At 55.0% G+C, this 13,232-nt stretch overlaps 1 protein-coding gene across 1 annotated transcript; it reads left to right on the top strand.

The window, feature by feature from the left end:
• The first annotated feature begins 2,906 nt into the window (after nucleotides 1-2,906).
• Nucleotides 2,907-11,867, top strand: MNX1 (motor neuron and pancreas homeobox 1). Its single transcript, XM_063301915.1, has 3 exons — nucleotides 2,907-3,681; nucleotides 8,673-8,833; nucleotides 11,147-11,867. Exons 1-3 carry the CDS (start codon nucleotides 3,084-3,086, stop codon nucleotides 11,537-11,539), a joined length of 1,152 nt encoding a protein of 383 aa, XP_063157985.1. The 5' UTR covers nucleotides 2,907-3,083; the 3' UTR covers nucleotides 11,540-11,867.
• The last annotated feature ends 1,365 nt before the right edge of the window (nucleotides 11,868-13,232 follow it).

Raw genomic sequence — 13,232 nt, 5'->3', positions numbered from 1 at the left:
GACAATACCACCCAGTAGAAACTTGACAACCTGAGAAAAATCGGTTGTCCTTGTTTCATCAGCTAAGAAGTTGATGAAGACACGTCAGAATGGAGTTCATCCTGTTCTGTGAACCCAGACACAGATTTATACACCCATCGCTGTTGTGTGAATGCCTGTGTAGAAGAGAAAATGGGGTAGGCCAAAGTTCGGGGCTCGGCAGCTTCCTTCTGTGCTTTGACTGAGTTCTGGAGGGGCCAAATTTTGGGCGAAGGGGTCAAATGCTGAATGAGCTGAGCTGTAAAAGCCGGCTTTCTCCGGCCAGTAGCTCCAGATGGCTTGCACTACACTACAAGCCCCATCCTTCTCCACCACCACAGCTTTCGGGATGACAGGAGGTGCTGTGGGGAACTGCAAGACCGTCTGGAGCGGGTCTCGCCCTGCTGAAGGATCCAAGGCCAACGCGCCGCTGCCTGGGACCTTCGCGATGGCGAGGGGAGGGCGCCGAAGCCGCGGGCTGGGCTGGGGCCGCATCCTGCGCTCCTGAAGAGCCCTCCGGGCAGATTTCCCTTTGCCCCACGATATTCTGGGGAGTGGAGAGCGTGGGAAGCGGGCGGGGAGAGCAGGCTGGGTTTCCCGGAATCCGCGGGCCGCGCATCCTCCTCTGCCGCGGCCAAGCGGGCGTGGGCTCTTTAGCGAGAAGGGAAAGGCCTTCCCGGGCGGTCTTGAACTGAGCCGCTAAAGCTCAGCTCTTCCCTCAGAGTCGCCGAATGGGAACCTGGAACTGGGGGATGGGACGCGAGGTCCGCAGGGTTCTCCCGGTCACAGGCTGCCTTCTCAAGCGCGTCCAGGAAGAACGCGCACAGTATAGGCAACGGTCGCTGCAAGGCGACGGCCTGGTTCCTGCTCTTGCCCCCCTTTTCTGGGCTGTGTTCGCGAGACAGGCGCGCCTCAACTGCGCTTGATTTCCTCGGGATTCAGGCGGGGGCGGGGTGGAGTGGGTTTCTCAGAGGCCGGCCCGCTTAGCTCACGGGGATCAGTGCGCGAAGGGCCGCGGCCAAAAGTGACCGCGCTGGCCCTCCACCCCCGGCTTATGGCTGCTTCCTTCAAGGGGCCACCGTCCGCCCAGCTTTTTCGCCGGGCCCTGCGCGGCCTTGCGGACCACCGCCTACCCACCCTCGTGCTCCGGGGCTGCCAAAGGGGAAGGGGCTGGGAAGAAACCTGGTCGGTTTGGCTGCCCCGCTTGGCGGCGGGAGTGAAGAGGCCCGGGCGCCGTCCTCGCCCTGAATGGCCGCGGTCGGACCTGCCGGCCGCTCATACTCCCGGCGGCGGGGGGCGGCGGCGGCGACAGGGCTCTTCCCTCCCGCTTCTGCAACAGCGGGTCTTCCCAGAGCAAAAGCCGCCTCCGCGACTGCACGGCCGGGGCCAGGCCGAGCTAGAAGCGGCGCCTCAAGGCCGCGCAGGAGAGCCCACTCGCCGCGGAGCCTCGTGGAGAACGGCCTTTTGCGGGCGCTCCGCTTCCCTCGGCAGCATCCCGCTGTCGTTGACGCCGCTGACTTCCAGAGGCTCCCGTCGGGAGGGGAGAGAGACCTGGAAGGCGGAACAGGGCGCGCTGAAGAAGGAGCTCTCCCCGCGGGGAAGACAGCTGGCGAGGCCGGCGGTGCCTCGGGCCGGGCGGCAGTTTCAAAGGCGGAGGGGAAACCCCGGGGCGGTTGCAGCTGTACGGAGGTGAGCGAAGCCTCCTTGAAATCGGCGGCTCTTCCTCCCGAGTCAGGCTTGTCTCGGAAAGGAAGGACGGGCGAGCCAAGCCTTTCTCCACCGAGCGCCTGTGCGGTCGCGGCGGCCCCTTCTCCTTCGCGCCCCCCTCCCCCCCTTTACGTTCGGAAGGCTGCCTCGGCCTTTGCTGCGATTCCACAGGAGCCTCGGCGCCCCCCGCGCCCAAAAGGCGCGACCAGCAGCGTTAGCCCAAAGGAGCCCTGCCCGGCTGGAGCTCCCCGAAGGGAGGAAGAAAGAGCCCGGGTTTGGGGCGAGCTCGACCGCCTTGCCCAGCATTTATATGTTCATAATCCAAACTCTCCCTTCCCTACTGCCGCCCACCCCCGCTTCTGGAGGAGGAAAGAGGGATTTCTTTGTAAAAAGACCCACGCAAACCTTTGCCCGGCCCGATCCTCGCCCACCTCCCTTTGTCGGATCCTCCTAAGGCACGCCCGGAATGTTAGGAGCAACGATCCATCCCACTGGGTGCAAACAAGGTTCTGGAGCGCGAAGGGGAACAGTCCTGAGCTGAGCGCCTGGGCACCCTCTGGGAAACCAGGGGTCACAGCCGTTCGTGCGTTCACGACATCAGGATCTCAGCCGGCAGCGTTCGTTTCAATGATCCAAGGCGCTTTCACCTTGGCAAAAATGGAGAAAAGGCAAGGCCGTTGGTCCCTGATCCAGCTTGACAATTTATCGCCTTTTATTATCGTCGGATAGGCAAGAGTTGGATATAGCGTCCTCTTTTACACAAGGATGAAGTGCGGTTGGTTGAGCGCCAGGTAAATACGGAAGCCTTCATTTAGGACTTTTCTGGCCAAGCGTTTGGCATAAATCGTAAACCTGCCGTCCAGCAGAGTTTCCAATCCCTTCGCGCTTCGACCCAAAGTAGCTAGCCCTCATTGCTTCGGAAAGGAGCAGGAAGCCCTTTCAAGTGGGCAGGGCCAGACGTTGCCAGCGTTGACAGGTGTGAGCCGCGGCCAATGGGCTGCTCCAGAGCCCAGCTCCGGCCACCAATCGGGTCCGGCCTCCCGGCAGGCCAATGGAATCCTCGCCTGAGCCTTCAAGGCCGCTGAAGGCGCAGCCCAGGTGTCTCAGTGGCTGCGGGGCGGCCGGGAGCAGCGTCCGCGCAGCCTAGGGCAGGCGGGCAGGCGGGCAGGCGGGCAGGCGGGCGGGCGGCTCTTCGGCTGGGGGACGCGGAGCTGACGCGCTCTCCGGATGAGCGGCGCCGGGGCCGCGGGGTCGGCGGCCGCCCGGTCTTCGCCCTCTGGGCTGGCGAGACGGCCGTCCCGATGATCGCCGCCACCTGCCTCTGAGCCGGGGAAGCGGCCGGCGTGGCTCCGGGGCCGATGGAGAAGTCCAAGAATTTCCGTATCGACGCGCTGCTGGCGGTGGACTCCCCAAAGGCGGCGGCGGGCTCGACGGTTCAGACGTCGCCGCTGGCCTTGGTCACCTCTCTGTCCGGAGGGCCCGGCAGCTCGAGCAGCAGCTCCAGCTCCAGCTGCAGCCCACCCTCCTCGGCCGAGGCTCACGCGGGCGCGGCTTCCGACTGCCTGCGGACTGAGAGCCCGTCGCCGCCCCGGATCCTCGGCGCGCACTGCGGCTTGGTGCCCAAGCCCGGCTTCCTAGCGGGCGGCGGCGGCGGCGCGGGAGGCCCCCATCCGCACCCGCACCCGCACGCCCACCCGCACGCCGCCCTGGGGCTTCAAGGCGGCGCCGGGCTGCACCCCCAGACGGCGCTCTATGGGCACCCCATGTACGGGTACCCGGCGGCGGCGGCGGCCCTGGCCTCCCAGCACCCGGCCCTCTCCTACTCCTACTCCCAGGTGCAGCCTTCGCACCCGGCGGCCGACCCCATCAAGCTCGGCGCCGGCACCTTCCAGCTGGATCAGTGGCTGCGGGCCTCCACCGCCGGGATGATCTTGCCCAAAATGCCCGACTTCAACTGTGAGTGTGGCGCGCGGGGCTCTGGCGGAGACGCAGCCTCACGGGCCGGCGCTGCGCCGCTCGGCGGGCTTCCCGGGCCGGCTGGGGGAGTGGGAATGCCGGGAATTGTAGTCTTCCCGACGGACTTGGGACCCCGGGCTAGGAAGGGCTGCAGAAGCGGCCGAGGCGGCCTCCCGGCCTGGGGGGGGGACCTTGCTGCTGGGCAAGGGGGCCTCATTTCCCTCAGCCCGGGGAGAAGCAGCCCAAGCTTGCGCTTCACGGTGTGGCAGCCCGCGTGCGCGCCGACGATTGCCCGGCAATGCTGGGTGCCGCGCGCGTGTTTCGGCGTGTGCGCGAGAGAGACTCTGTGTGTGCGCGCGGGTATCCCTTCGTCTCTGCAGCAGCCTTTGTCGCGGCCGGCCGGGAGCTGCGGCCTAAAAACCCTGGTTGCTGCCCGCCTTGGTTTTCTTCTCTCCCTGCTCACCCGCGTTCCCCAGAACCTTCCTTTCGGCTTGTTCGCGGGGGGGGGGGGGATGTGGGTCTTCCCTCACTCCACCCCCCCCCAACCAGAGCTGCCTCCAGCTCTTTGCCTTCCACGTGGGCTAGGCTGCCCCTTTCCTCGGTGTGACGGGAGATGTAGTCCCCAGGCTGGAGGGGCACGGATTGGGGCAGCCGGGAATGATGGGAGTTGTGTGGCCGTAGGTGCCGGTCTCTGTTCGGCGGTCCAGCTCGGCGCGGCTTCTGAACGGGGGCTGAAAGGCCAGGAGGTCTGGTAATGGCGAAAGAGACGGGCCTCTTCTCGAGGGTCTGTCGAGTCCCGGGGATCTTTGCTTGCGACGGCCCCTTCCCCCCCCTCCCCTCCCCTCCCCTCCCCCACAAGCGAGGGAGGGAGGAAACGAGGATTTAGTCGGGATCGGGGCGTTGATCTTCCGACAAGGCACCTCCGAGGGGACTGATGCCCGTTCAGGATTTGCCGCCGCTGGCCTGGGCTTTAACCGATTTCGTTCCGGCTTTTCTCCTTCGGTGGGCGGGAGCAGATCGGAGATATATCGGAGCGCTGCAGTGGGGCTGGATTCCGCAAGGCGGATTTCGGAAATAAACATTGACAGCCCAATTTTAAATCAGTCAATTACAGATTTTGTTTTTCCTAAAAAAAATAAGTCAAGATTACCTATATTAATTCACAACGTATTTACGCCCTGTGCTGTATATACAGCTAGGTCGGAGTGAGGCCTTTTTTGCTTTTCCTGGTATCTCTGTAAAATATAGTAAATATAGTTTCCTCAGGGAGCTTCCTTACTGAAAAATCTGCTGATTTGAATATTTTAATTATGCTGAAAAAACCCAGCAGTTAAGATGATTTCCACAGATCGTATCTTTATAAATGGGACCCTTTGGGGGAGGAGGGAGGAAAATTATGAGGGGAGGTGGCAGATTTCCTACCCACCCGAACCAGACCGTAAAGCTGAAAGGGAGGCTCTGGAAATCTCGGAAGAGTCCAAAGATAATGTTTTTTAAAAATCATAAGGATGAAGAAGTTTCCTCCAAGTAAATCTAGATTTTGGGGTTTGTTGTTTAGCATCTTCTCCAGGGTGTCCTGTCTTCTCATTCTGTGGCCAAAGTATTTCAGTTTTGCCTTTAATATCATTCCCTCAAGTGAGCAGTCTGGCTTTATTTCCTGGAGGATGGACTGGTTGGATCTTCTTGCAGTCCAAGGCACTCTCAGAATTTTCCTCCAACACCACAGTTCCAAAGCATCTATCTTCCTTCCTTATGGTCCAGCTCTCGCAGCCATATGTTACTACGGGGAACACCATTGCTTTAACTATGCGGACCTTTATTGTCAGTGTGATGTCTCTGCTCTTAACTATTTTATCGAGATTTGTCATTGCTCTTCTCCCAAGGATTAAGCGTCTTCTGATTTCCTGACTGCAGTCAGCATCTGCAGTAATCTTCGCACCTAGAAATACAAAGTCTTTCACTGCCTCTACATTTTCTCCCTCATTTTGGGGTGGTATTTTTTTTAAGAGCCGCCCTCTTCAAGCGGTTAGCCGGAGGCAGAGATGTTAATAAAGAACGAATTCGATTCAGCCCGAATTCAGCGACTGCTGAAATCTGCTTTCAACGAAGAAATCGGTGGGCCTTAAGCCGGGCAGGATCACACTCGCTTCGATTCCACTTAGATACATAGAGTTTTTAATTCGACTTGTTCGGTGAAGTCTGTCAGCGTTTATGGGATGTAGGTACATTTTGCGTTACCCAACCTTTTTAGGCAGGATGTGCAGAGTAACGCAAAATGTACCTACATCCCATAAACGCTGACAGACTTCACCGAACAAGTCGAATTAAAACTTTGGTAGTGTGTGTTCTGTTGGAGGAAAATTCTGAGAGTGCCTTGGACTGCAAGAAGATCCAACCAGTCCATCCTCCAGGAAATAAAGCCGGACTGCTCACTTGAGGGAATGATATTAAAGGCAAAGCTGAAGTACTTTGGCGACATAATGAGAAGACAGGACACCCTGGAGAAGATGCTGATGCTGGGGAGAGTGGAGGGCAAAAGGAAGAGGGGCCGACCAAGGGCAAGATGGATGGATGATATTCTAGAGGTGACGGACTCGTCCCTGGGGGAGCTGGGGGTGTTGACGACCGACAGGAAGCTCTGGCGTGGGCTGGTCCGTGAAGTCAAGAAGAGTCGGAAGCGACTGAACGAATAAACAACGAAGTGTTTGTTCCTTGGATGGACTTAGACTGGTTGGAATAAACGTAGTCTAAGATTCGACTCTTGCAATTGTTCCCATGGGCGAAACCTCTATTTTCAAGGGAATATAGATATATTTTGGGTCCTCATTACAATTATGCCAACGAACCTCGAGAAGGTTACCGCAGCTCAGGAGGCAGTAGGTCTGGCTAGTCGGTCGCAAGGGACCTACGGGATTTTGATTTCAAAAGCGAGCCTTCGGGGGGTTTCCACCAAAGGACGCCCAGGGCGGCGAGGGTCGCTGGAGAGCCGCGAAATTCGCTGCTCCCATTTCCCTTTCAGGTTATCGGCTCCACCACGCCTTGCCTTTCGCTCGCTGACCCTTCCCTTGGCATCCTTGGCTCGCAGCCTTTCCTCAAAGCGGCTTTTCTTTTCTACGAATTAATTGAAAAGCTGCTCCGAATTCCCCGCCAGCTCTCTGCCTCGCTTCCGGACGAGAGGGATCGGTCGCGGACGCCGGGTCCATCCAGACTCTGCAAGACGGTCAAAAGTGGGCCGAGCCCACACCTTCTGCCCTGGACTCTGGGAAGCGAGTCACACCTCCCGCTCGTGAGGAAGCCAAGAAGGGACGACTCTCGGGAGAGGCGTGCGCTTCCCGCAGCCCTGAGGGGGAGAGCCGTTGGGCCGAAGCGCGATCGGGGGCTTCGACGAGCCTCGCTACGCTTCCCTGCGCATTCGCTCGCCCTCCAGAGAGAGGGTCGGGGCGGCGGCGAGGTTGGAAAGGGGGCTCCGGGCGGGGCGAGTGGCCGAGATGGTGCTGCAGGCGGAGAGGGGGAGCTCGCTAGCCGGTTGTGGGTTGTGAGCGCTCCCCGCCTTTAAAAATAGAATACCTGATCAGGCTTGTGCAGGCCAAGCGGGATCTGCTACTGCAAAGCCACCTCCGGGCTTCGCTCTGGGCTCGCTTGGACAAACTGCAGCAGGCGGTTGTGACTTGGCAAAGCTTAGACATCCTCGGCGATAGATATATTTAAGCACCAAAGCTGCTATTTCGACGTTAATTTTTTTACTATGCCTTTTTTTTTTGTCCGAAGCTAAGGGAGCCGGAGAGCTGGCGGGAATTCGGAGCTGCTTTTGAATTAAATCATGATTCATGGCCACCAGATTGATTTATAATTTTGGGCGCCCTGCTAATGCAGGGCTTCAGATTCCTCATCTACAGTTCCCCGAAACCCAATTGGGATAAAAAGCCCGATTTCCCTCCTTCGAATCTAGGCCAGCGGGAAGCCGTTGGAATTCTTGGTCCACCTAAAGAGCGCAGATCTCCATCCTAAATCCTGCCAGGGATCCAGAAGGTCTGCAGTAATCACCTCTCTTGGGTGACCGCTAGCTCGGAGCTGCAGGGGTCCGGACAGCCCCTAGATGGCAGCGAAAAGAAAGAAGAACCATCCATCTTCCTTGTCATCCAGCGGTGATCCAGATTTTCGCCGATTCCCCTCCGAGCCCAGCCCGGCTTCGCCTCCCTCGGCTGGAGGGCCAGGCGATCCCACGCGCCTTTCACCGGGAGGCCGTTCCGGAGCGCGTGTGGGGCCGAGGCTCTGCTGCTGAGGCTGGACGGTCGCAGCCCCGGGCGCTCCTTGGCGAAGGGCTGACTTGGAGAGAAAGGGAGATCTCGATTTGGGGTGTGTGTGTCGTTTTCCAGGTTGGGGGGGGGAACCCTACCGGATTGAATGAGGGTCCTTCCCCATTAGATCTCCTTTTTCAAACAGGGCACGAATTTGATGCCAGTGGATGGATGGCGGAACTATTATGAGCCGGGATAGGGAGACGAGGCAGCCGTTAATGATGCGCATAATCGGGATAAGCGGTCGGCAGGCAAGGCCAGTCCAGGCTGTCAATCCGCCGCCTCGCTGGGTTCCCCCAGGCCCGCCTGGCCTTGGGGTGATTAACAGCGCTTTCAGTGCCCGGAGCTCGGCGTGGCATCAAAGGCGAGGCCGCTGCCCCGAGGACGCTACAATTGGAAATGCGAGGGAGGGAGGAAGGCGGGGAAAATGCTTCCACTTAAGTTTATTTAGGGCTGGGGCATCCTAAAAAGACCCCGCGCACTTTCTGTCGCTCGGAATCGTTTCCCCACCACCACCATCCCAGGTGCTGTTTTTTTCCGGCTGGCTCCGCTTTTCTCCTGCTTTGCTGCCGCCGCCCTCCTTGGGCAGAGGCGGGGACGCAGCGCCCCCTAGCGGCAGCTGCGAGCGCTACGCCGCCGCTCCCCCCCGCCCCGTGACTTACGCCCCCTTTCGTTTCTGGCCTTCTCCCGCAGCGCAAGCGCAGTCCAACCTGCTGGGGAAGTGCCGGCGGCCCCGCACCGCGTTCACAAGCCAGCAGCTGCTGGAGTTGGAACACCAGTTCAAGCTCAACAAGTACCTGTCCCGGCCGAAGCGCTTCGAGGTGGCCACGTCGCTCATGCTCACCGAGACGCAGGTGGGTGTGGGTGCTTGAGTGGGAAAGTGGCACCACCTCTCGGGTGGTTCAGCACCCTTCGCCCTGGTGGGAGTGCTCCTCCCCAGCTGGCAGCTTTTGGAAGGAGTTTGAACCCCCCCCAAGGCTTTGTGCAGGGTGATGGGTCCACATGGGTACCCCCCAACCTGCTCCCGCATTTGAAATCAGAAGGGGGACCCCTGCTTCTCATTCATAGCAATAAAACAATTTCATTAAAATAAAACCCTAAAAGGTATTGGGGTTTCTGCAGAGACTCATGGTTACTGGACCATTGGTTTCAGTGGTTTAAAAAAAAGGTGGAGAAAGCCATTATATTACTATAGAATTTGGGTGAGAAAAAAAGGGGTATAGCTGGGAGGAGGGGGCTTAAACCATGGCCTGAGATCACAGAGGCTTCTGTTCACATAAGTTTTGTGCCTCTGGCAAAAAGAGCAAAGGAAGAATCAGAAGAGTGTCATAAAACTGATTAATGTAAAACATCAATCTGCTTTATCAAAATTCAAGGCAGCTTGCAAAATCCTGAGGGTTCTGATGTCTAACTTAGAGGGTATCAATGGGGGAGGCACCTCTAAGGAACAGCTCTTATGTTACTCAGCATAAGTAGATACAATCCCATGAGGTGGTGTGTTTGTGAGAAGGTTATCAGACAGGCCTTATGGAAGCAGCCCAGACCTTTTCCTTCCAGGTTCATCGGAACAATCCATTCCACACCACAGCTTAAGCTTTGCTCATGGCTCTGCTTTGGCATTTATTTTAAAGAACATAAGAGCCCAACCCAGGAAATGTTTCACTTGCCTAGTTCCATTGCTTCCTTCTCCTTTGCAAACTTTCCACAGGTTGAAATCTCACTTCTGGTTCTGGAATGTTTAGATGGTGTATAAATATTACTGTTAATCTCTGGTTAATGAAATGTGCCAGAATTTAGCCTTCTTGCTGGGAAGTCTTTCCCCAACTGATTTCGTTAAATGTTTACACCCGGTTTTCCACTTTCTGGCTCCCACTGTAAAATCTAATCTAAACAAAAATAAGCAAACAAAACATGACTAAAGGAAAACAAAGGCTGCAATGGAAGGAAAATAGACAGAACCCACATCTGGACAGTTGTGTGCATAAAAAAGGGAAAAGGGAGCCCAGGTGCTATTTTTCCATGCTGGGGGGAAAAGTAGAATCTAAATGGAAGGAAGGAAGGGCAAAGTAGGCCTTGATTTAAAGTTCTGGAGAATAAATTGCTTAAATTTAACATGTCTGATAGAGAATGGATATATATCTGCAGAGGGAACTTCATAGCTGCCCTGTAGGGGAGTCCTGATTCTCCCTTCATGTGGTTTACAAACTCTAGAGCAGGTAACTGGGTATCTCAGGATACTGCTGGCCACCAACCTCCATCAGCTACAGCCAGCATCATAACTGGCTGTGACTTGTCATGGGATGGCAACGGATTCATATCCTAATGGTTTTAGCATATGCAAAACTGGGCTTACATGTCTTAATAAACCATCCTGTGACTGATTTTATTTCTGACCTAGCAGGATGTGTGAACTGAGCCACTGTGCTTTCTAAATCATAGTTTATAGCTAGTTCTAATGGAAGATAATATTTGTAGCTCAGGGCTGAATTGTGGAATTCTCGGTGCTCTCTGAGCTTGGTTGTTTGCTTGCAGACATTTTATTACCCAACTAGGCAACATCATCATCAAACAACAAGCTCAGAGAGCACCAAGGACTCCATAGTTTATAGCTAGTGTCATGTGTACATCAGGTCACAACGACTTGTTCCAGAAACCCAAATGAAAACAACCATGGTCTAGGGCAATGCATGAAGCTAGAGAGAATCTCATCCAAAGCTTAGGATCCAATTAGCCTTGGTTTGATGCTTTAAAAGGAAATGCTTTCCCTGGTCCCTCCTTCGGGGGGAAATGATCGGTGACAGAAATTTGAAATATAAATAAATAAATAAATAAATTCTGATTGCAAATCTAGAGCTGGTTCACCCAGCATGCCAAACAGCTGCAGCAAACCACAGCGAGGTCAACCTGATGATACTTAAGGTAAATACTGCCCTGATGTACTTGTGTCCCGACTTTGGATGCAGGTACTGTTCATGAGCCGTGACATTTGCGTGATGATATCATTGGACAAGTGTCATTCTGCCCCCTGGGGGACACATGTGATGCCAAGCCCAAACCAAGCTATGTTATGTGCAGCCAGCCGTTATGGTTTACTCACTCAACCATGGTAGAAGAAACCATGGCCTGGATGACATATGAGCCCAATATGTTTGGCCTCCTTTCTGTAGGTGAAGATCTGGTTCCAGAACCGGCGCATGAAGTGGAAACGGAGCAAGAAGGCCAAGGAACAGGCAGCCCAAGAGGCGGAGAAGCAGAAGGGTGGAAACGCTGAGCAGGACAAGGGGGGAGAGGAGGGGCAGCTGCTGCCAGGGGGGCCTGAAAAGAGCAATGTGGGTCGCCGGTTGCGGGAACTCAGAGACAGTGAGCCGGAGGAGGAGGAAGAGGAAGAAGAGGAGGAAGAGGAGGAGGAGGAGGAGGAGGAAGAACAACAACAACAACGTTCCGGTCACTGCTGTCCCTACCCCTCCCCTGACTGCTCCGATAAGGATGAGGGTGGGAGGCAGACTCAAAGCAGGCATGTGGGACCCCACCCACAGCTGCCCCTGGCTCAAACTCCTTGAACATTGGGGGCTCGGAGCACTGGCTGCTCCCTTCCTGCCTTGGATGCCAGGGGGAACCGGGCCATGCCATACGCTGGGTTCTTGCTGCCAAAGCAAGAGGTGCTGACCCTCCAGGTGCCTTGGACTCCAGCTTCCCAAATCCCTAGCCATGCTGCCTGGAGATGATAGGGCTTGTAATCCAGTGCATGTGGAGAGCACCAGCCCAGGGAGGGCACCTCTAAACTTACCAATAGTCCAGATGTTCTTTACTTGCTGCACTGATTCCCAAGCAGCTGTGCCCTAACCCAGTGTTTCTCAACCTTGGCAACTTTAAGATGTGTGAACTTCATCTCCCAGAATTCCCCAGCCATCCTCAGCCAGTCAGCTCCAATTCTGGGAGATGAAGTCCACACATCTTAAAGTTGCCAGGGTTGAGAAACACTGTCCTAACCTTTCCAAGATTCTGGCCCACAGTCCTTCCTGTGAGAATTAACTTCTCTCATATTGAAGATTATTATATGAGGGTGGTAAGTTTTAGTGTGGATGCAGAGGGCTCCTTTGATGCAACTAGCCTGTGGTTTGGGGCCTCCTCCACCTCAAAATCTCAGTTGGTTAGCCCTCCAACATCCTTTTGGTGTCCTTCAGTAGACACTCAAGCTACATCATCTTTTAATGACTGATGGGAGGATTAAGGTGCCAGCTCCATTATGTCTACCCCAATGTAACTCTTGGATTTCTCACCGTAGCCTTTCAGCTTGCCAACCATCAACTGATGGTCACAAAAAATGGAAGTTCAGGTCATTGCAAAAGCCAATGCTGTCCCCTCCTTTCCGTTCCTATGCTTCTGTTTCCTCTCCCCCACTTCCATTCTATCAATGATGGTGACATAAAACATCATCCGAAGACTGAATCACAAGGTCAGAAGATGGAACTCGAAACCCACTTTCCCTCTTGAGGTTTTGTGTCTTCACCTTCAACAGCAATGAGAATGTTTGTGCTTATTCTATAACAAGCAGCCTGGGAGTGCTACACTATGATGGTTGGAACCACTCAGAACCTTCGGCGGACTTTATTGTCTTTATTTTTGTATACTCTATTTATAAAAAGAAAAATACCTCGACATATGCATGCTAAGTTATTAATCTCCTGCTGTCCTCACGATGTGTAAAATAAACAGTTTTGTACATAGACATGTAAGGTTTACTAAGTCAAAATGGCTGGGTTTATGCCTTTTCCAGCAAGGTAAATCTTTATGTTTGCCGGCTCCTTTCCATAACTCCATAAGAAAAGGAGAATTTGGGAAATAACATTTCTTGTTTCACTGTTGGAATGGGGAGAGAAACTATCCTGAGAAAAATGTCATTTATTCTTCCCCAGTAAGATATAGTATGAACATCCAATCCTCCTCCATGGAACTCGACATGAAATAGGCTTGGGGTTGAACCTTCCTTTGGGAAGACTTTTCTGCCCTTACAAATGTAGGTCAGGGACAAATGGTCAGTAGAAGATGGGCTGCTTGAAGGAGAAAGGCATGGTGGGTGGGCAACTTCAAGGAGAAATGTGGTTTATTTATTTTATTAAATTTATTATGACTGCCCATTCCAAAAGAACCTTCTGGCACCTCACAGTTCTCCAGAAGATTAGTTAGCAGTTCTGAGATCACGTCTACCAGCTCTGTACTTCATCTGATCCTGGAGATGTGATTTTCAAAGTA

This window comes from Candoia aspera, chromosome 4 (assembly GCF_035149785.1).
Source record: "Candoia aspera isolate rCanAsp1 chromosome 4, rCanAsp1.hap2, whole genome shotgun sequence".
Taxonomy (NCBI): Eukaryota; Metazoa; Chordata; class Lepidosauria; order Squamata; family Boidae; genus Candoia; species Candoia aspera.
This window is presented reverse-complemented; position numbering and strand designations above follow the sequence as displayed.

What these genes read in the sequence shown, in the direction of transcription:
- MNX1 (XM_063301915.1), top strand. Translation starts at nt 3,084, where the DNA reads ATGGAGAAGTCCAAGAATTTCCGTATCGACGCGCTGCTGGCGGTGGAC. An exon ending in CAAAATGCCCGACTTCAACT is followed by an intron (nt 3,682 to 8,672) that starts GTGAGTGTGGCG and finishes CTTCTCCCGCAG; the next exon opens with CGCAAGCGCAGTCCAACCTG. An exon ending in TCATGCTCACCGAGACGCAG is followed by an intron (nt 8,834 to 11,146) that starts GTGGGTGTGGGT and finishes TCCTTTCTGTAG; the next exon opens with GTGAAGATCTGGTTCCAGAA.